Source organism: Aquila chrysaetos, chromosome 23 (genome assembly GCF_900496995.4).
Source record: "Aquila chrysaetos chrysaetos chromosome 23, bAquChr1.4, whole genome shotgun sequence".
NCBI classification, from domain to species: domain Eukaryota; kingdom Metazoa; phylum Chordata; class Aves; order Accipitriformes; family Accipitridae; genus Aquila; species Aquila chrysaetos.
Genome location: NC_044026.1, coordinates 19,417,701 through 19,442,913, shown reverse-complemented (window position 1 = coordinate 19,442,913; position 25,213 = coordinate 19,417,701). Strand labels below are relative to the sequence as shown.

Here is a 25,213-nt window from a genome sequence, read left to right as displayed (position 1 = left end):
TCTTGAGTGATGTGTTGCCATAGACAGGATGGAGAGCCAGCTGAATAGCATGGGACGTCTGTTTTACCTCCTATATAAGTGACATTTTGCCACTTCTGAAAATCCACCTGGAATTCTGTTACGGAAGATTGTGGCATTTTGTTTGTGTATTCTTTAGTTATATTTGTGTTTTGCACATATGTGTTTTCTCCAGTGTTGTGTCATTCTGTTTGCAGAGGTAACGTGAAGACAGAACCCATTTTGTGGGAAGGAATTGCTTTGTTACGATTTCATACCAAGAGCTCTCTTCCTGCAGCTACTGCACTCTCAAGCCTGCGTTTTTTTACTGAACTTTCCCTGATGGCACCTTCATGCCAACTAGGAGCATCTCCTCCAGGGATCAGCCTTGTGGGTTAGCCTGCGTTCTCGGGGAGCAGCATCTATGTAGCACAGGAGCTGGCTGGATGCTCCCGCAGGGTGCTAAACCTCCCCTTGGGACCGGTACCTATGGGTTTACGGTGTTGCTGTCAGCCCTGACAGGAGGGAGCGTGCGACCCAACGCTCCGAGCTGCCCACCTGGCAAAGCGTGCCCTGCAGTGCGGGGTGGGAGGCTGTGGCCCCTGGAGAATGGGCAAGGCACCGGGTGCTTCTGCCTGTGCCCCTGGGAAGGATGCTGCGGGGAGCCGGGACGGCCGCAGCACTCCTCTGCGCTTGCTGGTGGTTGGAACTCTCTAGCACTGCCAGCACGGGGTGACAGCATTACGGTGCGAAGGGAGGACAGCGCGGGGCACCCGATTCTGTCAATTCTGCGCAATGAGCGAGACAGATGCTGCAAAGGGAAGGGGATGCCGTCTGGAGGGACCTTGTCAGGCTTGACAGGTGGGACCGGGTGAACCTCATGAAGTTCGACAAGTCCAAGTGCAAGGTCCTGCACGTGGGCTGGGGTAATCCCAAGCACAAATACGGGCTGGGCGATGGGTGGATTGAGAGCAGCGCTGCAGAGAAGGACTTGGGGTTATTAGTGGATGAAAAACGGTATACGAGCCAGCAATGTGCACTCGCAGCCTGGAAAGCCAATCACATCCTGGGCTGCGTGAGAAGAAGCATGGTTTTAAACTGAAAGAGCGGAGATTTAGATTAGATATTAGAATACATTCTTTACTGTGAGGGTGGCGAGGCACTGGAACAGGTTGCCCAGAGAGGTTGTGGATGCCCCATCCCTGGCAGTGTTCAAGGCCAGGTTGGATGGGGCTTTGAGCAACCCGGTCTAGTGGAAGGTGTCCCTGCCCATGGCAGGGGGGTTGGAACTAGGTGATCTTTAAAGTCCCTTCCAACCCAAACCATTCTGTGATTCTATGAATTTTTCCTCCCTTACACAGCTTTCTGTGACGCTTTACTAGTCACGACCTGATGCTTGCTCTGACCCAGCCTGGAATTCAAATTTCGCGTGTACAGTGTGACTGCTGTGATGCTAGCAAATCCAGTGCCTCTCCAGGCATAAAATACTATCCCCGGTCCTGTCTTGGCATGAGAAATGTTTTTGAGAACTGTATCTAGTGGCACCTGACTCTTAGCTTGCTTGGTCTCTCTTGATGCACCATAGTTCCTGATGCAATTTCCTATGGCTCTGCACTCATTTCTCTTGCGTTGACCGACAGGAAGATGTTAAGAAAGGGAATTTTTCATCCACCTTTGTATGAAATTGAGCTCTGAATGGTAAAAATCGTAAACAAAACTAATATCTTCTGAAAATAAACTAGTACCCAGAATGCAATTGATTGTCTCCAGCCACAGAAAAAACCAGTGCCTGGCCTGAAAGGTGTAAATTCCTAAAATAAACAGCACAACTTTTAACAGAGGAATACCCACATTTTTCAAACTAATTTTTATATTTATATAATTATATTCACATAAAAAAGAGAGAAAAAAATAATGTATAGATTATTCTGGCCAAACTCTTCTCTGTGCAACTACTCTGATGTCTGTGGAGTTACATGAGGAGAGGGTTTGGCCTTTCATCTTGATACTGTGCATGCACTAGAGCTGAAACAAGGAATTTATCAAAGCTGACCAGTACACTGTATATCTATTTATATTTTGGCAACTTTTTTTTTCCATCTTTTTTTTTTTTTCCATCTTTCGGGTTTTTTTTAGTGAACATATCTGTATAGAAGACTGAAAGACAATTGTGATTAAAGTTTCTGAAATGCTGGTTTACTTTTAAATGGTGCAGTAAAAAGTTCAAGGAAAAAAATCCTTTTTACAGGAACTGATAGTCACTTATAAGGGAGCTGATCTCACCCAACAGACTGTGAAGTTGATAATTAACCAGAAACAGGAAGGTTCATCATTTGGTAATGAGCTGCCTACAAACCCATCTGATGAATAAAGGCTGTCAAACAAAATCTCTTGGCATGGCACATCCACCTGCAGGGCTTACTACAGATGGCATGACAGTGTCTGACCATCTGATTCAGTCAAGAAATGCCGATGAAAAAGCAGTGTGTGCTCCAGACAATATTTTCTAATTCTTCAAATGCTGCAGGAAGAAATGATAGAATGTCTGCATCCTTGACCATGAATTTCAGGGTAGGGAGGGAAGCATAGTCCCAGTCTGGTGTTAGAAGCAAAACACAGCATAAAACAACAAAATTACATATGCATTATTTAACACCATTACTGGAGAGGATGCAGTGGTGGGGAAAAAGCTACTATAAGAGGATGAAATGGAATCCCAGAACATTTAAAATATCCATCTTCTCTGTGGCACAGACTGGTATACATACAGCTAGCCATTATTTGTTGCAATTTGTACATTTCAAAGCTGTTTTTCACCCCCTTTTAAAAAGCCTACCCAGCAGTCTTTACTCAAAGGAAAACTGTAAATGATAGTTACTGAAAGCTGGAGCTCCATTCATCTAATAATATAGAGCTGAGCTGTACAATGAAAATTGTCAGTTCTTTAAGACTGTTTTGCAGTGCTGTAGGCACCACAGATGTTAAAGTCTTATGGAGCTTATGGGGTACCATGCGTATGCGTAAAAGCCAATTGGATAGAAATATATGGTGGTCAAGAAACAGATCTTTCCTCTCTCCAAACCAAAACATGTTCTGGGCTTCATTCAACCACCTTCATCATGGTGAAGAACTTCATCAGGACCTCACCCAAAATGACTCGCTGAGAGCTAACCCCAGGCAAGCCGCACAAATGAACAAAAAGGGCCCACCCCAGTTGTGTGCAGCCAGCCGCACGGGTTTGCAGGAGCAAACGTAGCTGCGTGGTTCCCAGGACCAGCTTCTCCCAGCGCTGAGGGAGTTCCTTGGGGAACAGCCCAGCTGTCTCCGATGAGTCGCGGCGACCAAGGCTGATGGGCTGCACCGTTCAGAGGGGACAGGGCGGTTGCTCTGCAGAGACCCCCATTGCGAAGGCTCAGCATGGCTCACGGTGTACAAAATGCCTGTGAGCACCCTCAAATTCCTTTCAAAACAAAGTGCTTCTCCGCATCGGCTGCCAAAGAGCAGGTAGCGCAAGCAAGGGTGTATCACTTGCTGCCGTTACCAGCAGGTAGCGTTGCCTGGATCGTTTGGGCAAAACAGGAGCCAGGTAAACAGCTGTACCAGCCACCTCTGTGCAGGCATCGTACCTCATCTCAGGTAGGGAGTCTGCCTGGAGCCTGGGAGAGGCCAAAGGATGGGGAGATTTGTAACAGAAACATAAAGATTGGTAGGAACGAAATATGAAGAAAAGCAAGTGTGTGTGATCAAGCACCAGAAGAACCAGTAGAACAGAGGGTTAAATGCATGGCCTTTAAAAAAGGATACACCTCCCCCTCCTCAATACACGTTTTCCAGCAGTAAAATGGAGACAAGGAGTGTTACACCAAGCCAGGAAGACCTGCACTATGAGAAGACCTCAGTGCGGCCAAATCTCCAGCAAACCCTGCATCCTAACAACAGGAGGGTGGCACCAACATGGCAACAGATCACATACAACATGTCACGTATGCTTTTTCCCGTTAGCCCACGAGGAAGATAGACATCTTTTCCGAACAAGGAAAATTGGGCAATGGGCAGCAACCTGGCCTAAGAATTAGAGACCAGAAGTCAGCATGATGCTCAGGGTAGGGACCGTTCCATAAGAGCTGATGGTCCCTAAAGGATATAAGAGATCTGTCCAAAATGTCATTTTGTGTGGCCCTCAAGAGGAACCCCAGGGACAAATGGAGGACTTGACAGCTCGTGTCCCTTGCCCTTGGCGTCATACACAAGTGATCCAAGTCAGATCTGGGCACAGACATCTTGGTGCTTGTGAGCACGTGGTGTGAGAGGATGGGTGAACAAAATGTATGAGGGAACGGCTGTGAAGAGGTAAAATTTACTTTCTTGGAGATGTTTGTAAAGAAATATCACCTCCCACTTCCATCATATCTTACACTGAGTTTTGTTCCACTGATTTCCATCCACGTAGACACATCTGGTCGGGTTTAGTAACTCTACTTGTCTCCCAGGCAAGCTGGATCAGGGTGAGTTGTGCTTGTGATGCTTTGCCCAGCTGTAGAGGCCACGTGCTGGCAGACCCTGGCTGGCCCCATGCGTGGTGAGTTTGGGTTTGCCAGGTTGGGTCCGGGCTGCACACCAAGCTGAAATGGCTTAGCTGTTTCCCAAGGCAGCCTTGGAAACGCCATAGCCACGTTCATACCTAATAACCTGGCTCTCCGTGAGCTGCTTCTGATGGAGGCAGCCTGTGTGTCACTGGTGCCAAGGGATGGGTAATGTGGGACAAGATCAAATGCCCTCCTCTAAGTTTTTCCAGTGGGCTGATTAGCTGACCAGTGGAGGTTACTGGCACGTGAAAGGCAGGGACAGTGTCTGGTGCTCGTGTTCCACAACTGTGGGATTTCCTAGAGAGCGCTATCAGCAACATGTTGGCCTGCTGAATCCCATAATGGTCTATAAATATCGATTAACCCCTTACAGAGTTGTTTGTTATGTTTTGTAAGTTCAAACCAAGAATAGATTGACTTTTTTTTTTTTTTGTGGTAGATTCATTTCAAGGTAATCGAGACTAATGTTGCAGTGAGTAGAAAAAATATTTCCCATTCCCCCAGTGCCAGCACATACAAGACACGTATGACTGCTGTGGTGACACCATCTGTCTTGCATGTAATTTAATTTGTGAGGTTTCGTACATGCAGCAGTGAACAATGTGCTGACTGTATTATTTGACTGAACTCACAAACCTTCACTTTAATTGTATTTTATGATATTTTTTGACATTTGAGATAGATAGTTTAATTATGAAGGTTAGGAGCAGCTCCACAGGAAGGGTTAAAATAAATTTTGTACTCTAAAAGTTTCATTTTCTTAGTATGTGTCCTTCCCAAACAACACCAATTGCATATTCTAAGGCTTTACAAATTAAACATGCTGATTAGAAATTAAAATTAATTCATATTAGTATGCCAGAGCACATAACAACCAATGTACAATTTTTTTGTGTGTGTGCCCTTTATCTCCCTAGCACTGTTATCTCTTGCTTTGTACACGGCAGCAACATTACGAAGGAGCTGCCTCTTCCCCTTCCCCCCAGCTGAACTCAAAACGCCTGTTTACTCACAAAATACAAAGGCTGCGAGCTACACAAACCCTGCTGCGTTACCTGGGCTCTGAAACACCGACCCAGAGCCCCACTGGAGGAGTCACAAAGCATTTCGAGTGCCGACCTGCTCTTCGACTGCACAGCGCAGAGGAACACCTCACACCTGTGGAAGCCTTGTACCAGTATTAATTTCTGTACGAATGCCTTTTGGAAGGAACAGTGGTTGTTTGCAGCTGCTCTTCCTCATAACCGACCATCCCGCAGACACCAGAGACTGTTGGTCACCATAGTTTGCTAAAACAGCTCCGCAGAGGACATTTCCCCAAACGTCTGCCTCTGCCCTCAGAGATGAGGCCACACGGACCCAAGCGGGGTCCGTTTCCAGGAGCACATCTCCGGTGCCATGGGTCATGGCTAGAGAAAAGCCTCTGTAAGGGCTCGGATGTGCGAGCAGCCTTTAGTGTGCAACAGATGAACTCGCAAAAGAGAAGGCTGGTAAGGGGAAGAGGGGCGACCACCAGGCTGACCCCACAGCCAAGTCTGCCAGCCCAGACTCCCATGGGGATGCCACCTTCAGGTCACCCTGGGGCCTTTCCTTGCCCTCCAGGAGGCCGAGCAATTTATTCTAATGATAGAAGGAATAAGAGGTTGCCTCTTCTGAAAAGGAACAGTTTTTCGTGAAAGATAATTTTCAAATGCAGAAATAATAAGGTCAAAACCAAACATTGATCCAAACCATTTTTTTAAAATCACAAGATGCTGGCTGTATCTCTTCTGGAGAAGAAGAAGAAAAAGGGAAAGGAAAGTTAGACTGTAGAAGTATGGGATGTGTACAGGAGAAGTTGAGAGGTGGTACGTCTTAACAGAAAGCTGTTTGGCAGGAGAGGTGCTATAAAGCCCCACATTGTCATGAGTGGCTCCAGGAAACCAGGCAGCTGTCTACCCACGTAGTTCTGCCGTTCCTGTTTCTTTAGCATTGATTTGAAAAGCATGTTCTGGTTATTTATTTTTAATGTTTTCCCCTCAAGGTGTCACTGCAGGGTAGACTTAAGGCTATTAACAAGTGCCAGCTGTGTATTTTCATTCCTGAAAGTGTTTGCCTTTCTTTGAAATGCAACCTTAACTACAGACACCCTGGGTAAATAATGCATGGTTTGAAGGTAATGCAACATCTCCATACAATATCAGTGTCCCTTAAATTGCTTTTCTTCACTTTTTCATCATTTCTCCATCTTTGTGTAGTTCACCTGGGAAGAGGAAGAGTTATGAATGGTTAAAGCATTGGGTTTAAGCCCATCGAAAAGCAGCTCTCTTGCTGGTACTGGAGAAATGCTGATCTGGTATACCACATGTCCCTCTCCTCCCTGCAGTAAGGCTGCTACCCGCACCAGTGTACTATTGACAGCCCTTTCCAGGAACCCTTTAGTCTCCTGTGCAAGTCTTGAATCTAAGAGGCTGTCAGCACCGACTAACCCTTTACCTGGGATCTCAGGTGGTCAAAGGCTTAGGGAGAACAACACAGGCTTACTTAAAGTGCGTGCCTCTTTGTTGAACAGGAGTTGAAATGCACTCCTTTTTTATTATTTACTCTGCAAGTGGTGCAATTGGTAGGAGCCTTCAGCAGGAGTCTGTGAGAGGAAAAATCAGTTATTCTACTGGCAGTAGGAGAAATAAAGCATTATACTCCTAAACCTTCCCTACTTTACAGTAATCTCAGTTACCTTGTCTAGCCCCTGTGACACCTCTGTCTGAGGGCAAGGTACATTCCAACTGCCCAGCCAGCAGTTGTTAAAAGTATGTGTAACACCTGAAATCTGCATATCTTTCCATCAAGGAAAGGAAGGGATTAACGCCCCCCCCCCCCCACCCCGAGATCCTGGTTTTCATATAGCTTGTAGGGTATTTTAAATATGTACCTTGCCATCACATTTGGTTGCAGTTAGCCAGTGAGCTCAAAAGTGGTGGTTCATAAGCATCATTTTCTTAGGACACCAATATATCCAGTAGATGATCTAGGGAAGTTTCTTCTACTGTGACTCAGATCCTGCAAGATCACTCATCTACTTGATTATGTACAGATTGCGGAGATGAGTGAGAAGATGTAACTGCTTATTTAAGCATCCTCTATAAAGGAGTTAGTACTCTCTATAGGAATGGAAGTGAATGGGGAGTGTTCTAGTACTTGGGTTGGTACCTGCTCAGCTCCCTGGTTATTCTGTGTCCTAATGTAATGCACCCAGCTGCTAGTGACAAGTGTCTTCATCACAGATGGTGCTTGCAGACCATGTTCACCTCAGTCTTAGCATCCATACTGTGATGGAGCTGATGAGCCATGGAAACTGGCCCATCTTCTTAGCCTGGAGTGCTTAATGCACATCAAGTTCAAATGTGTCTTGGTGGGAGAAGGTAGCTCTCACTGGTGGTCCTCACTCCACTCCTGTCTTCTAGATGTCTTGACTCCAGGCTTTCTTGATTTTTTTTTTTGCCCTGTCCCATCTGCTTAGTCAAGTAATTGATCAAACAGCCCTAAGAAGGAAAGTAAGCACACAGTGAGGGTCAGCAAGAGGAATCTGGCTTCTGCCTCTCCTCGTCCCCCAACTGCATTTTGTCTTGTGCCCTTCATCTCTTTCTTGTGACATTTTCCTGTTGTTGACAACAATAACGTATTAACATTGCTCTTGTGCTGTCAGTAGCAGAACATCAGAGCTACCTCTCAGAAAACTGATTGGGTCAACAGTGGGTAGTGTGGGGAGAATCAGAATTAAAGCACGCCTGGCTGACAGAGAGAGAGATGTGCAATTAGGGGCCATTAATCTGAGCGTCTCTACTTGTGATGATGTTTTAAGCCAGCCTCTGGAATCTAATTACACTGACTAACTATATTAAGAGGGTGTTATAAGGGTGATAATTCAATCACTGAAAAGTTAGAAAATACCAGCATTTAGGTTATCTGTGTGATCCAAAGTGCATATTATACAACAGTGTCCAATTACTTTCTTTTAAATATATTTTTAAAATCCCCTTCAGAACTGAAATCTAAACACAAAAGCAGGAGTTGGAAGCTAGATGTGGGCTGAAATCTTCCTTGTGGCTGCTATCCTAGCTCACAGGGTGTACACAGTTAGTAAGAATTTGCTCACGCCCCCCCAGTTCACACCCCTGTCAGCTTTCAGATACCTCCAGCCACCTCTTTCCTTACCCTCTGCTGCTACTCTCTACAACACGGCTGCTCTTTTCCAGCAGGATTGTGGTGCGCTGAGCCCAACAGCCTCTTTACAGAAATCAGCTCGCACCTGCAGATTTCTATTTCAGTGGACCCTCATCAGGATTTCTCCTGCCTGCCTTTGTGCATGCAGGCACCCTCTGTGGCAGGTGAACTTCACGGTCAATGTTTAACACTGGGCTTTTGCGAAATTTGCTTGCTGCCCAGTAAAAGGATAGAAATGAAGAGTGGAAATCCCACGGTGTGCGGAGCCTGGGGCCCAGGCTTGCCCAGAGTGACAAGTCTAGAAGGGCAGTCACCGCAGGCCAAGAAGAAGGGAATGTGCAAATCATACAGAGGAAAAATCATCACAGATTACTACAGCTGAACCCGCAAAGTTTATATCTGCATTGCAGCCACGGACATAATTGCTGAATATGCTGGCATATCCGAGCAGGCTTAACCTCACTAATTCAATAGTAGTAGCAAGCTCAAGAAATTCAGTAACAGTACAAGCTCAAGCACAGTAACAACAGCAGTGTAGATATAACAACACGAACTTAATCTCCATGCCATTTTCCAGGCAGCCAGGGTCTCAGATGACCTGGATAGCTTGAAGATATCAGGGCATAGGTTTCAGTGCATTGTTATTATCATACCTGTCAATGAAATTAAAGCTAGCTTGTGTGTGCACTACAGTGCATACCTCGGATTTTATCACAGGTATAAGAAACAGCATGATTTAAGAGTGGCATATACCATTTACCTGTCCCTGACTACAATTATGACAAGTCAAATGTGAACACTGCTAATCAGTTAGACAAGTTGTGATTTAATTTCTTCAGGCACAGCTAAGTGCAGATATCAGTAAGATACAACTATGTGAAAAATTTGAGGAGTCTATGCCATTACTTTATCAAGCTCATTAGAGCTAACCACTATGAAGTAACTCTCTGAATTAAAAAAAAAAAAAAAAAAATTCCTTTGGAAACAGGAAAAACACCCTAACCCATGAAGACTCAATATTTCTCTGGAGAGAAACTGTGTTGTATTTTTAAATAAGGTCCCTCAGAGCAGCCCAGACTTAGACCACAGGGATACAAAGTAAGGATGCTTTTTCATTTCAGAAAGTAAAGTCAGACCACTGAGTTACCCCGACCCATTCAGCTCTTCAGCATTCATTAAGCTGCAAATGTTGAGGCTCAGAGAACACAGCAGTCACCTTGTAGTCTAGGATGTATAATTGCTCTATCCAATTTTATTTGCCCTGCTTAATGCAGTATGTCAATTCATGACATATTGATTCAACTTACAGAAGTAATTTTTTTTTCTAGTTCATTTAAATTACAGTTTAGGCTGAGCATGCTTGAAGGAGATGTCTATAAATTATGTCAGCTTTCAGTAAGTCTACATTCAAAAATACAATGTAAATCAAAAGTGCTAACTAGTTTTGTTTAATTATTGATTTAAGCCTACTCTGCTTCTGGAAAATGTAATTACCAAATTTGAATTTGGCCAGATCCACAGAGGATTATATGGTTTCAAGTGGTAAAGGAAAGAATTCAGTCTCCTAGATCAATGATGGAAATGTGTTCTTTGATAGTGGCTCCACTTTGGAGTGGAGTCCAACAGCGTTTCAGTGTCTGTCCTCCTAGTCATTCCCCAGAGGACAGCAAGTGTCAGTGAGTTTCTGGGTTCTTTCCAACATGGTATCTCATCAAAATACTGACCAGAGTGATGCTGTTTGAATGAAAAGGAGGTCAGATTAGGTATCAAGCTGAAATGAATGTCTGCGTATGAATGCCTTATACATAAATTATACCTTCCTGACTGCGTATTTGTCACCCCCAGAAGCTGTTCTACTTTTCCTGTACACCCCAATATGAACTCCAGCAGAAGGACAGGAGGAGTCTTCTCAGGAGGCTCTCAGGGGAGGACCACTCCTGGAAGCATCTCTGCCAGCCGCAGACCTGTGAAGTAGAGCAGTACAGAGTCCCAGGCCCTGGCACGAGAGGAGGCCTTAAATGAGGATTGCAGTTTAAATTGTGATTATTCAAATGATTCCTGCATGTTGCCCAAGAAGGAGGCCATCCCCTGAGACTTTATACACCTGGGAATCAACCAGGTCTTTCGGAGGTGAGTTTTGACCAAGTTGCTCCCATCTATAGGGTTTCCTATGAGATGATTTTGCCAGACCAGCAGGTTAAAAATTTTTAAACTAGAAGTTTTTAATGTAACCATTTTGGGGCTACCAAAACATAAATTCAGTTGTCTTTAACAAATGCCATAGTACTCTTGAAGGTTAAATTTATTAGTCCTAAAAGATTTCAGCGCTGATCAAATAAAAATCTTTTGCTGATGCATTCCTGAAGGATAACATTAGGTTTGTAGGAGGATTTGAAAGATTATGTGAGGGATTGTGAAACAATTTCAGGATAACCTCAAATTCGTGTTTTTGAATGACAGCAGCTTCAGTCTTCAATGCAGAAACCACGGCGGGATGCATTCCTTTCAATTACAAATCTTCAGCTTGCTTTCTGTCAGGAAAACGGGAGTCTCTGAAGGGCTTCTCTTTCCCAAATAATTTAGGTATGCTCACAGTCCTCCCTCCGAGAGAAGCTGTTTGTTTTCCACTAGTTTGCACTGCTGAGCAATTAACGGGTTCAGAAGTAAGTTGGGGCCGGCGAGGAACCCAGCTGCACTTGCTCTCCTCTGTCTGCTCAGCTCGCCCAACCTTTGCCAATCTCAGCAATCTTTTTGGCAGGGCAGTGAGAAGATCAGGAATCTTTGGACAAGGATTTGAAGGTGGGCCAGGAGAATTAGACTGGGAGCAAATGTCAGACTGTGGAGATTATTTGCTGCTAAAGGAAGGCTCGTATTTACTCAGGATTGACCGACAAACCCTGTGCTCCTTGTGAAGTCAGAAAGCTGGGATCTGGTTGTTTTTTTCCAAAGCCATACATTTGAGAGCCTTTCCCTCTGTAAACCCTTGCCTCACATAGTATCTACAGGAAAGAGATTCCTGTGAGGAGCTGAGATAAAGTTGATAAATCTCTGCCGCAACTTCCCTGCAAACAAAAAGCAAACACATGCTATTGCCCCACTCAGCCGGCAGCAGGAGAAGATGTCCCTGCTCACCAGGCAGCTGGGGTTATCTCCCTCCTAGCTCTCGGCCAAGAAGAAACAGCTTGCAGCCCATGTGGCACTTCAGCGTGAGCAGTAAACATCACATTAACGTTCGTAGGGACCCAATGACCTGTCACTGCGGGTTTGGCAGTGCTGCCTGAACAGCCCCGGCATCTGCGAGCCGTGCGGCCGAGGCAGCTGGGAGCGCTTAGGGACAGCTTGCCCCTGCCCCTGGGGGCTGCACGGGCTCAGGGAGGGGGACCAGGGGGGGATTGCCCATGGCCAAGCCGTCTCCGCACCCACCTTGAGCAGGAAAGCCAAAACTGAAATAAGAAGCAGCCCCCCGTGAGCTCAGCCCTGCCCTGGTCCAGGGAAGCTTGGAGCAAAACAGGGGGATGTTGGTGTTACCTGGCGTGCACCCATGAGATGGGGCGGTGAGGAGGAGTGGGGGAGACCGGGCAGGTCCCATGGGTTGGCAACCCCCTCCCCAAAACGCAGAAAAAAAAAAAAAAAGCCATTCCTGGCACTACAGAGACTCAGTCTCTGTAAAGCTGCCCCAGGGCTGTAGCTTCATAAAAATACATGCTTTTACACTTTTTTCCTTTTTATTCATTACCACTGTTCTTTCCTTACAATAGGGACTCCATGTCTTGCACAGGCGCGTGGGCTGGAAAGCTGTTCAATTCGACCATAGCCAAGATAAGGATATTTGCAGGGAAGGGCTGACTGGAGCAACCCTGCTGCGTTGTTCCCCAAATGGGTGCTGAGGAAACCTCGATCATTTCACAAGTGTGGTTGGTGCTGCCAGGAGCTTTCCCTTTCCCCTGGGGGGAAGCTTATACATCCCCCTCCGCAAAGCCCTATGGTCTGCCCTACACTGACACCGGCGCATGCTGTTGGAAAATACAGGGGCCCGAAACACTGGGAAAGTGCAGAAAACGGCGAACATGGAGAATCGTGGTAGAGCACCTCATGGCTCCTGCCACTGGATGCTGGGACTGATGTGACAAACACATATATATACATAGCTCCAGCCCGAGGACATAAATGAGACCTTCACCCCGCTGTGTGGGTGAGTCACTTTTTTGGATATTGATAGTCTTCCGAAAGCCTCTGCTGAAAATGATACAGGAAAAATGGGGAACAGATGTGTTGTCTGGGAAGATTTGAGTGTCCTTTTTTAATCTTCTGGCTCTGAGATATGTAGGTAATGTTAACATGATGGAACGACCTTCTGGACTTGCCTTTTTGCTGGGATGCTCTTAGAGAAATGTCTGACATGCATTTTTTCCAGTTTTTCCTGTTAAGGCAACTTTTACAGTCCTTTAAAATTTTCCCACTGCAGAGACACAAGGTGCGACCCATCATGTCCCCAGGGGTTTGGGGTTCTGGGGAAGAGGGCAGAGATCTGCTCAGAAGCTACTCTTTGGGAGAAAAAATCGGAGGGAGTTACAAGGCAATGACTGGGAAAAACTCCAGGTAAAAGAACTAGTTTGACCATAATATTTAAGGCTGAGATTTCCAAAAGCACTTAATGATTTTGAGTGCCTCATTTCTTAGGTATTCCACCAGAGAAGTCTTTGGAGGCCTTACGCTCAGAGAATAAGTGCTTGGCATTTCCTGAAAATTATGTCTCCGTTAATATATTTCAAGTGGTGCATGAAGAAAGGGAGCTATTGAAAAATCACAAGGCCAAGATGTTCTTTAGTGACTTAAAATGGTCAGACAAAACATGTTGTCATGCTGAGATGCAGCTCTTCAAGGATTTTGAACATTTTTTTTTCTTTCTATGAAAGAGAGATTAAATAATAGTATATCTGAAATCTTACACTGCACTTCAGTTGTGTCGTGAAAGATAGAGTTCATATTTGATATTAATGGAGCAGGTGAAACATGAAATGATATTTCTTTGATCTTTAATGAAATTTCTGGTTTTAGCATTTAGCTCGTCTGTTCAATGACACAGAAGAGCTAATAATATCACTGTTTTTGAGGGATTCATTCACTACAGGCAGCCTGATTTTCTGAATCTGTAGGAGACTGTTTAGGAGCTCCAATGATGCATGAAAATAATAATAATAAAAAAAAAAATCCCATGTCCTTGAAGCCCAGTGAGTAGAGTTGGAAAGGTATAATTAAAAAAGAAAAAAAAAAAATCTCACAATAAGCCACCACCCTGGAACAGGCACGCAGTTCTCTGGGAATTAGCAGGACCAATGAGGTCTCAAGAAGTCTTCAACTGAGCATGCTCTATAGCTTGGATAAATACCTGTACATTCGACACTGAAAATTTGAGTGATGCTTTCTGTAGCAAACTGTTTCTTTGCTGAACGATCGATTTGTTGATTTAAAATTTAATAATTGCTGTTGTAAAACCCCATGAAATGGGAAAAGTTACTAACGAAGCTGCAAATTTTTGTGGGGAGAAACTGACTTTTTCTCATGAGGATGTATAAATGAGAAAATACTGTGCATGACAAAAAGTTTTCTATCAGTTTGTCTGTTGATGCTTCCCTCTTAATTTCTCTCCAGGTCCTAGCTGCTTATCCTTCACCGGACGGCCATCCCGGGGCAGGGCATCAGGAGGAGCCTCTTGACTGAAGAGTGAGACGGAGCCGAAGCAAGAGGAGGTCGGCGAGGGGAGGTGCAGGGGAAGCTCCCACGGCTGCACGACCTGAGTGCTCACCATTGGCAGTGGCCAGGAAACAGGGAGTTACTGAGGTGAAGACAAACGTACAACTTCTTACAGTCCCCCAGAATCCCTCCCACAGAACCCTTCCAGCCTCCGCACTCACTGATGCACACCCAGTGTCCCCTCTCCAGCCCAGCATCTTTGGGGCTGAAGTAGATTATGCAATCTCTTAAGGTTGTTCCACCTTGATTTTCCATTTTTTCAGCCTAGAATTTTCTTTTTATTTTCTTTTCTTTGTTTGATTGTTGCTTTTTTTTTTTTTTTTTTTTTTCTGAGGGGTCAGTGCTGACCTTCTTAAAACAGAGGAACATTGGAGTAGTGTCCAATAGATGCAGTTATACTTCCAAAAACCGGAGATGCTCTCCAGTGCCCATTAAAGCTACCCAGTAATGGAGCTAATATAAACCTTGGCCATTCTCCCAGCTGACTGTCCTAATAATAGAAATGCCCCTCTGCATGAGTAGCTGATACTGGGGATCTGCCAGGTGATCTCCATTAGAAAGAGCAATTGGTGACAATATCCTTGGTGGAGTCCTGCTTGTCTTCCTTGGAGCATCACTGGGATGACAAGAGCAGGGCCTTTCTCCAGTCCCTGTTTTAAGTTATCCTTTTGTTGTTAGCACTTTCCTGAAGTCTCTGCTCTTTCTGAGGTCTCTCCAAAACATGCTTTTCTGTGCTTTCCAGTTACACTGTTTTTGCATGCATAACGTTGCAAACAAATTCACCCTCCTACCCTTACACCGGCTTGTAGGGAATGTCCCAAGCCTATGTGGCCGAGCTGGGGAGCAGCACTGTGTGTAGTTTGCTGTTGTCAGTGGGTTTTTCCTCCATCTGTCTTATTTTACAGGGGACCCGGCTCGCTTCTTCCATCCAGCCTGAAGGGAGAATAGCTAGTGAAGCCAAGAGGGCAGCTAGTAAACCCACCAGGCTGCAGTGGCCAGAGATGAGATGTGCATGTGGTAGTCGCAAAAGCCACTGGTGTGTAACCGCGTGGCCATATAACCGCAGCTTGAAAACACCAGTGTGAACATCAGGGCTTGGGCAACCTCGAAAAGACAAGTTGACCAAGCTGTGATGACGAGATTAAACCACTTGTAAAGTAGCCTCATCTTGCACTGCTCCAAGGACCAACATTGCCCATAGCCTAATCCAGATGCCCCCTGACCTGTCTGTTGCTGCAAGGCGGGACCCCCTGTGCCCTGCAGGAGGCCAGGGAGGTTGGGGTTGCTGTCCCAGGCACCGGTGCCATGGGGACCCTCCCCAGCTGCAAACGGGGCTTTTGGAGTCCTTCTGCATCGTTGTGGCTTTTCTGCCAGCACCAGGCACAGGCAGAGGTTGAAGAGCTCTCCCCAGACCTCTTAGTTCATGTTTCCCTTCTGATTTATTAATATCGGCTCGGATTTTAATTTGCAGAAAAGATGTACCTCGGAAGTATCCACGATCACATTTTCTGCTAAAGTCTTCAGATGTGACCCAGAAACCTTATCAGAGAGCACCGGGCAGAGTGCCTGCTTAGCAAAACTCACTGCAGGTACATCTGAGTGCTGCCATTTGCAGGATGTCTGAGCCGTGCCCCAGCTATTTCAGATGATATATATATTTAATCCATGGCAGCATATTAGCAGATCAGACTTAGATTAATCAGGCTGAAGATAACTTTTGGACTTTTTCCACAACTAGGTCAGAGATAAATAAGGTAGATATTGTTCTGTGCTACAACACTAGCAAGCACTGGGTAGCAGGTGAAATTTTCAGGGACATCAGCCAAAGAAAGACTGTAATAAGATTAAGGGAAGCGAAGTGAAAGGGGTGTGTGTGTGTCTGCATGTGTGAGCACAAATGCAATTCAAGCTTTTCAATTTGCAGAAACCATTAATTTCCAGTGAAATTTTCTCTGCTGTGATAGCAGCAAATATGCAAATTTTCTGTATGCTAAAATATCCTCCTCTATTTCCTTAGTGTCATAAAATCAGTCCTGCCCACAGATATTAATACAGAAAGCTACAGCTAGAATAACAACGCAGCTGTTCAAAACCAAGGAAAACTCCCCATATGTCAGGAATGCGCCTTACATTTTGTGGCTTGGTGATGCCTGGAATAAGTCAGAAAAAATACAGGAATTAGTTCCTTTAAAAATAGAATAGGTCACATTTAGGATGTCTAACGTAAAATGTGACTGTGTGTATTAATGGGACACTTCTTTTCTGCAAATTAAAAACCAAGCTAATGTTAATAAATTAAAGGAAACATAAAAATGCTCTTTAACCTCTACCAGTGTCCCTTGGAAAAGGCCTCTGAAGCACAATTATACACATAGGTTCTGATGAGAGGAAAATTTGACTGAAATTCTATATGATGTTTAGCAAATTCTTCATTTTTTGTGCTCACTTACTGCACGTGCAAAACCAGAAGGGTCAGCGATGAAACCTCTCATTACGGTAATTCAAGGAAACAAAGTCACTGGGCTCCAAAGTGGAAAACAAATGTGGCATAACAGCAGACAGCTGAGATGCAGGCTAAGATCTTGCCCATATTGAAGCTTTCACCATCAACTTGTAATGGCCCAGATTACATCCAAGGTCAGCATAAAAGTTTCTCTTGGTTTTTACTCGAGCTACTATAACAAAAAGATGCTTTCTTTTTGCTTTGCTCCTTTCATGGGTTAGTGGAAGATTCTGATATTCTTCCAAGCAGAGAACATGCTTTCAGTGTCTTATTACAATGAATGCAATACACATGGAAGGGGAACCCAATTTTCCTGCAGCAGCCAGCTCTTTCAGCTCTTGTTTTTTAAGCTAATGGCTCAGTAGCAGCCCTGCTCTTCACCCCTCCTCTGAAGAGCATCTTTGGCAGCCCCTGTTAGGAACCGAACTGATGATGTCCCCCATTTCTCTCAGAGGACAGAGTTCATTAGCTTATTACAGGAAAAATGCCCTCACTCTCCTTTTCTAAAGGTTAGTTAGCTCATCATAGGCATTTGTCCATGATGTTCTTGTTGGTGCCCCCCAAAAGCAGCCATACAGATGTCCCCTTCACACTCCAAGCAATGGCTAAGAGGGCATATGTAACCACACAGCGGCAGGCTGCTTCATTTCCAGACTCTCATGCCTCTTTGTAACATCTGACCATGCAGGGAGAGGAGGAGGTAGCGTCTCCACTGTGAAACAGATAGCTAGTGCTCTCATTTTCTCCCTGGCAATCCCTGCTAAAGACTCTCCCTGGTTCCACTGCAACATTATGATTTCTTCCTGTTTGGAGCACGTGTCCTGCCAAGTGTTTTGCAGTAGGGTCTTCATTTTTATTAGTGTGATTGCACCCAGCAGAGAAAACTGAAGATATCCTGTAAATACATATTTTAGACTTGACTCTTCTTTGATAAGTTCTCCCCCTTCCTGTTAGTCTGGTCGGGAGTGGGCCCTGCTCTTGGCCCCACCACTGCCCTGCTCTGTGGCTGTTACTGGGCCACTTGCCATCCCTGGGCATCCCCTTTGCCCGTTCCCCTTGGCTGGTCCTGCTCAGCGGCCCTGTGCTGGGCACAGTGGGCTTTTACCTCAGCCCAGGCTTGCAGAGCAGCCCGAGATGGTGTCTGTGTTGACCGGCTCGTTCCCACATCTCCCCACTGCCAGCACCCTTGAGCTCCCTCTCTTCTTGCACCAGCCCTTGTGCTCCTCAAATCCCTGGCTGCACTCTTCTGGCACCTGGGTCAGGAAAAAACAGGCAATGCCCAGGCTACTGTGGGGACACATCCTCACACGAGGGTCTTTAGCACTGCTGCAAATACCAATCACACATTGGGTTTAGTTTCTGTTGCTCGCACTGGCATAGCTCTTTCCTCTTCTTGGAGTAAAGGGAAAGCAGGGAAGATGTTTTCTGAGTGCTGCAGTGTTTCGAACTATTTCTGCAGCCACAGCTGCAACCCCATTCAGCATCTCAGGGGGTGGGATAGGCTGAATGTGCCAGGTCTCTGGGGTCTCTGAGCAGCACTGGAACCTGGTTCAGCCCCCACAACGCGGTCGGCTTCGGGATGTGGTGTAAGCCTCATCTGTGAGCCCCTGAGGACCTTCTGGAGAGTACGTCCCAGGTTTGGGCTCTCAGGGGTGAGGAGAGGCATCCTTGCACACGTGGTCCTTCTCCCACACCAAGCACCAGCGGTGCATCCTGTCTTCTCCGCTCTCGTCCCCCTGCTCGGGAGCCGTGGGGTGCTGTGTAATGACCGTCAAAGCTGTTTTTCAAAGGCACATCTCGTTTGCTGTGCACCAGGGTCCCTTTGCAGCAGACGAAGAGAACTTGCAGCTGAGAGAAGGGAATTCCCCAGGACCAAAGGGGCAAAGATGGGATTTCCAGACATGTCCAGCTATGGGCCTGACCCTGTGATGTCAAGGGCAGCACTCTGCATCACCTTAGGGAAAACGGATTCATGCCACGGCAAAGGGAAGGTAGAAATCTGTGAATCCTTCAACCCCTCTGTGTAAATGCATTTTCAGTAAGTGCTGCTGAGGAATATATTCCCCCCGTGCACCCTCAGGGGTCTTGCCATTTTTCCCGGGCAGTGGAAAGAGGAGCAATGCGTCCAGCTGGCATCTTCCTGGCATGGCACGTGCTGCCTGCCGTCCCCAGCAACAGGAGCCCACTCTGCTGAAAGTCAAATTCAGGTCTTATAGTAAGCTGGAAAAGCTGGTTTTGAATCAGTTATACAGCTGTTCAGATGACTAGAGAGGATTTTATATAATTTGTCCCAGTGAAATCCTAGTTTTTAGCACAAGTAAAATGCTGTCAGAATCCCCAGAATTCACTGCTTTTTTATTAGTATTGCCTCACAGGGTTTCTCCATAGCAAAGATAATAATTTAGCATGTTTGTTTCAGTGGGAACTTAAAGAACTGAGTGTATGCATTTCACAAAGTCAGTTTTCCTAATTATTATCTGAGATGCTTATTTTGACTCAAGTTTCTATTCCTCCTTAGAGGATACTGAAGAGAGCTAATCCATTCTGAATATTTTCCCTCCCAGATTATTTCTAGTGCTTAGCATTGGAAACTTATCCTTCATTAGGGACTGATCTAGAAGCTATTGAAGTCAATGAAGCACTTCTTTTTTTTTTTTTTTTTTTTTTTCCTTCTGATTTCAGTGAGCACTGCATTGGAATTGGAAGTAAATTGGCTAGATGAGTTTGTCTGGAACTGGTGAAATTGCTCTTGTTCTGCAGCTTAGCCCTAAATGTGATGACATTTCACATTTTCTCTGCAAAAGTAGGAAAAGTATCTTCAAATGGCATAAATATCTTCTTTTTCTCTTCCTGTCAAACCAGAGAAGATTAATTTTTAAAGTAAAATCTGTAAGGGGCATTTATGGAGAAAGCGTGACTTTGCTCAGATTATTCTCCCAGGCAGGAGTTCCTCTAGGCAGCCTTGGCTTTGGTTTTCTAGCTTTCCAAAATATTGTAAGACACAAACGTCTATGTCAAAAAGCATTAGAATAAGTTACTTTGAAAGTCTGGCAGAAACTTATTTTCCACAGATACTATATTATAGATAATGAAAATGAATAAATTGATTAAAATTATTTTCGTACTGCTTTGTGCAATGGAAAGCTCATCCTACAGCCTTTGTTTCTGTGTTCCTTGCTGTGTTCTAATTTTAAAGGAATAAGGATTAGAAAGCTGTGTATATACTTTTTATGCCCCCACATCAAATATATTTTTCTATATTTAGAAATATATTTCTAAATATAGAAATGTCAATATTGTAGTGGGTCTGATCTTTTGAAGTTCATGAAATGTGACTTCCAGGTGATGCAGAATCCTGTTGCTGAGCCAAAGACACCAATTCAGCCCAGTGAGAGCCCTTCCCAGGAAATGCCCATGCCCGTAATCTCAAAGATTAGTTCCAGATTCCTGCACAATGTTTTCAGTAACGTCAGCTACGTAAGGCTGTAAATTTTGGCTGGTGCCTCACGTTTGGTCAGCAGCTCCTGTGCCACCAATGTCAATGACAGGTCTGCACAAAGATGAAAGGCTGTAGCAGTTCAGCCTGCAGTAGACGAACATTATTTTTCCATCAGCTCTTTCCTGTTGCCTTCAGCATCTCATGCTTGGGAAGAAGGGAAGCAGAGTGAGAAAGTCTTAATGACTGTGGAAGAATGGGGTTGGCCCTTACTCCTCACCTCTGTAGCACATGAAAAATCTGACTCCACAGGCATCATGTTGTCCACCAGCAGTTATGAAATGCTGGTATCTCATATCATAGACTCCAAAAGCCTCTATTTCTACACCAGCTATCACCTATGATTCAGTAGATCACAAGTGATGGCCCTGCTGCCCGAAAAAATATGGAGAAAAAGAAACAGGAAAGAGGAACAAAAGAGATCTCTCATCTCATATTGCACTTTTTTTCCACTTTCCTCCTATTGCAACAAGGTTTTTCTTAAAGATCTGTTTTATTGATTAGGCTTTATCACAGCGCATGACAGCATCTATCGGGTGAGAGATGGCTAAACCTTTCTCCTTGAGTACTGAACCACTCAGGTCCAGCCTGTAACAACAGGATGCCAATGACCTGACCTGATGTTGCATCCTTTAAAGGCATGCTTAAAGCTTTTTAATCTTTCTTGATAAATTAGAAGTCATCATAATAGTTTTATAGCTAAATGCAAGTCGTTTAAATGCCCTAGGGCTTCATTTTATCTTACCAGCTAGAATTGTAACCTGCAGGTTTTCCAATATGTCTGGAAGCTTTTCAGAATTAATCCCCGGGCTCTTTCCTTCCATCCTGCTGCGTCTCCTGCTTCACGAAGGCTATTTGTCCGGGACTTATTTTCTAAGCCATTCTTTTTCCTCTTGCAATAGTGTCTTGAAATGAAACTGCTTCATTATTTAATTCTGCTACTTCTCTGAGTGCAAGGTGACTGGTTTTTGAGTCTTGTTTCTCTGATAACCCTACTGAGCATTTGCTTAGGAAAGGCACGTCTTTCTGTAAGTCCTGCTACCCTTGTTACCTGGCTTTTTATCTGCAGGCAGTTTCTCAGCCAGTATACATCTTTCTGGTGCCAGCCATGTTCTTTGATACCTTTGTGGTATCAAGCTATCTCCGTGTAAGACAGTTCACAGGCCACTGACCAGCATGCTCGAACTCTTCTGCATCATGTGGCCATTCCTAATAGCCATGTTTGGTGGGCCTTGTCCACTTGCATGCATCATTTATGTCCAAAATTTAGTCAGATAATATCAAGATTCACAACTAATTGCTGTGTAGCTATAAATTCTGTCTGTCTTCAAAAAGAGAGAGACCTGTAAGGATTTTGTGCACAGGTTATTCCCATAACTGGACCTAAGTTTATATACAAGGCAACAGTGGAGCAATCTTCCCATGGATACTGTCAGCATGCCTCAAATCCGATCAGCAGAATATTTTAGCAAACTATTTATTCAATGCTAATAGCCAAGCCCTGCAAAGCGTGCAGGTGAATTTGTGATGTGGATGCTGGAGGCACATGAGCTTTACCACAAAAAGGGACATATAAACATCCACCAGCTGAGAATAGTTTTGCATTCCTGTTGCAGTGGTCTACGGTCATACGGGGGAGCTATGAGCAATAGGCTGTGACATTCATTAGCAACACATCTGGGCGCTGAGGATTAACATTAATCCTGACATTACACCTTCATTTAAAGCACAGTTTCTGGAACGAGGGACTGGTAGAAGTGAGCTCTGAATGTTTATGTACCAATGAAGGCTCCTAACCTCCTATACAAGCACAGCTTACAGCTGGGTATCCTCGCCCTGCCGGAGCTCATGGGACTAGGATTGCGCTGGGGTTTTCCTCTGCTACATTATCCATTAATAAAATACTGTTCCACTTTAAAAAGGAATAAAAGCAAATCTTGTAGTATAAAAATTACAAATATTATGATACCTAAATTTGAGTCAAAAGCTTATTATGCAAACCAAAATAGTTTGGACAGTTGTCTTGAGTTCTCACTGGTTCCCCCTTCCAGGGCTGTCAGACACATCTGGATCCACGGTCTCAAAGAGATGAAGATGACTGTTGCCAATTCCGTCATGGGTGTAAGTGACAGGAGAGTCCACAGGGTGTGGGGAGATAAAATGCACAAAGGGCTTTTTACCATTAATCTACGTAACTGTTTGGAAATCAGGCTTGTCAAGATGTCTAGATTCCCTCCCCGGTCCTGGGAGAGGAACAAAGCCTGGTAGTTACAGCCAGCTGTGTGGAGAGGGACGAGGACACACAGACACACACAGACGCTCCCCCCACCCCAATAGAGCCTCGCCAGGCTCTGGTACCTGCATCCACAACCTCTCGCCAGAAGCTGGTCCGGGACTCAAAGTGAAGTGAGACATGCTGCAGGTACAGTGTGTCTCTGTACCATATCTCACTAGGGGAGGGGGAAAAAATGTCTATGCCGGGCAGGTTCAGGGTGTGTGTTTTGGCCTCTCAAGGGAAGGGCAGAGAACTGGATGCGATTTAATCTGCTTTTAAACTATTGGTCATTATGATGTCTACATGAGGCACCTGACACAGGCCACCTCAGCATGTCCTTCAGCTCACCAAAGTGATGAAGCTGTAAGAAAGTCAGGAGAAAGTTTAGGATACCCCCAAGCTGGGCACAGCACGTGCGAAGCTGAGGTGTGCTTCTTGCTGTGCATGGATGTGGTGGGCAGGGAGCGGCGTGCCTCCTCCCCCAGGGCCTGGCTTCGCAAATAGAAATGTCCCGCAAACGTTCCCGTCATATGCTGGCCGCATTTCTGAGACAGTCCTTGACATACTCCCAGGGGCTGCAACAGCACCTTTGCTGTAGGACAGATAGCAAAGTTTGGCGTGCTAAGCCAGGTCAGCAGAAGGTTGCTTTTCACCCTCTTTCTGCTGACAGAGTGGTGGAAGAGCTGGGACCTGGCGCAAACAGCCCTGCTGCTGCAAATGAAGAAAAGAGGGAAGAAATGTTAGTACCACATTTAGCTTTATTGAAATTGAACAAATACCTTTTTTTAATAAACCCTTTTACAGCAAGTGTAAAATTTTAATGTTTGATTCATCTTATGTTACAGGTTGTCTTCTTCTGTGTAAGCAAAAATACCATCTTTTTTTTTTTTTTTTTTTAATTTTCTACTTTAAAACATGTAGCAAGGATTTGAATAACACAGATCCGGCACCAAAAGGTAACAGGTTCTGAAAATCACAGTACAGTTTTAAAATTCTTAGGTTAATTAATGATATTTAAAATGATAGCCACTTTGAGTAAAGATATAAATTGGAGGTCTGTAAACAAGTTGTGTTTACCTATAGAGCTATTGATTGCAGCTACAATGAGAGCAGTAATAGAAAGTCAATGCTAAACTGAGCTACACCTTTGAGGAAACAAGTTCTTACTAAGTAGTGTGGTACAGGGTAGCACAATAGGTAAAATACAGTTTGGCACCTCAAGTTGCATGTAAAATCAGCAGAAATAAAATGAAGTAAGTGCACTGTCTTCCAACAAAAATAAACCGGGCAGTTTCACTGGTTTTGGAGTATCAACTATCAAATAAATCACACGACACACAAGTTCAACTCCAAAATTACAATTCTAGTAAAGCAAGATAATATTAAAATGCACACCCACAAGGATAATAAAGTATAAATTTTTTTTTCTGCTTTTTTTCCTCTCCCCTATCAGTAGAAATAATTTACAACCCACAAAAGGACTCCTTGGTGAAACCGCTAACTACAGACATGGTCATGGAATGTAGCTCAGTAGACTTGTTTCAAATAGAAAGGCAACATTATCCTGAAAAAGTTTGGTCCTCTTATAACTCACTGTACTGTAGCCACCACAGTCTATTGGTAGATGTTTTAGGAGAATTGCTTGTTTTCTGATTCTCTTTTGTTTTGAAAGATAATATCCTGGTGATAAAGCTGGGTAAAATTTGGCCCCATTTACAGATGCCTGATCAATGCTGAATCTGGAAGAACAACACTGAGAGTACATAGGGGAACCCTCATTGTCTGGTCTCACGGCATATTTTTTCATGTAATCACTTTTCCTTCTATACTTCTTTTCCTCTTTGTTCATTTTTTCTTCAGTGTCCTGGGGGGGGAAAGAAACCCTTAGTCCAAATGACAGAAAGACATTTCACTGTTTATTTACACGTGGATCACTTTGGCTAAGAAGTCCTGGCGAACCAGAGTTGCCTATTTCTTGTGAATGTCCTCATGCCGTATAATTTTGTATGTAATCCAGTAAAAGATGTTGAAAATGAGGAAGGCGAGTGGGAATGCAGCACGGGATATTGTATCAATCCTTTTTGCACGGTCAACAAACTTCTTTTTGATGGAATCTGAATCCTTTGGTGGTGCCGGAGGTGGATTGGGTGGAGTTGCCTTGACTGCTGTGCCATCTTTGACTTGGAGGCAGTGACCCATGCCATAGCCACTGAAATTGAATCGACTGTCACGAGCAACTTCATCTTCCTGGAGGATAAAGAAGACAAATAAGACACACAATCACCTGTCTATTAAGCACACCATATACTTGAGTAGTTGAGGTGCACCCCTCTAAAGCATCTAAGCAAATTAGCTGGTTAAGCTATGATACAAAGTCCACATTTCAAAGACAAGCAAGC

The 25,213-nt window shown here is 44.6% G+C and overlaps 1 protein-coding gene and 1 long non-coding RNA gene across 8 annotated transcripts in view; one reads left to right on the top strand and one right to left on the bottom strand.

Annotated features, from left to right (window-relative positions):
- Positions 1–10,632: 10,632 nt before the first annotated feature.
- On the top strand, positions 10,633–23,559 carry LOC121232553. 2 transcript variants are annotated; one of them, XR_005931201.1, is made up of 4 exons: positions 10,633–10,916; positions 13,252–13,385; positions 14,439–14,627; positions 22,591–23,559. It is a non-coding gene; the product is annotated as an uncharacterized LOC121232553 (long non-coding RNA). The 2 variants fall into 2 exon arrangements; XR_005931200.1 differs by lacking the exon at positions 22,591–23,559 and having other exon boundaries at positions 14,439–14,717.
- The window catches only part of GLRA2 (glycine receptor alpha 2), a 135,614-nt gene continuing 133,953 nt past the window's right edge, over positions 23,553–25,213 (bottom strand). For all 6 annotated transcript variants that reach the window (XM_029998845.1, XM_029998843.1, XM_029998844.1 and 3 more), the window contains one exon: positions 23,553–25,061. In XM_029998845.1, the coding sequence (XP_029854705.1) occupies positions 24,783–25,061 (279 nt within the window). In that variant the 3' untranslated portion in view covers positions 23,553–24,782. The remainder of the gene's footprint in view (positions 25,062–25,213) is intronic.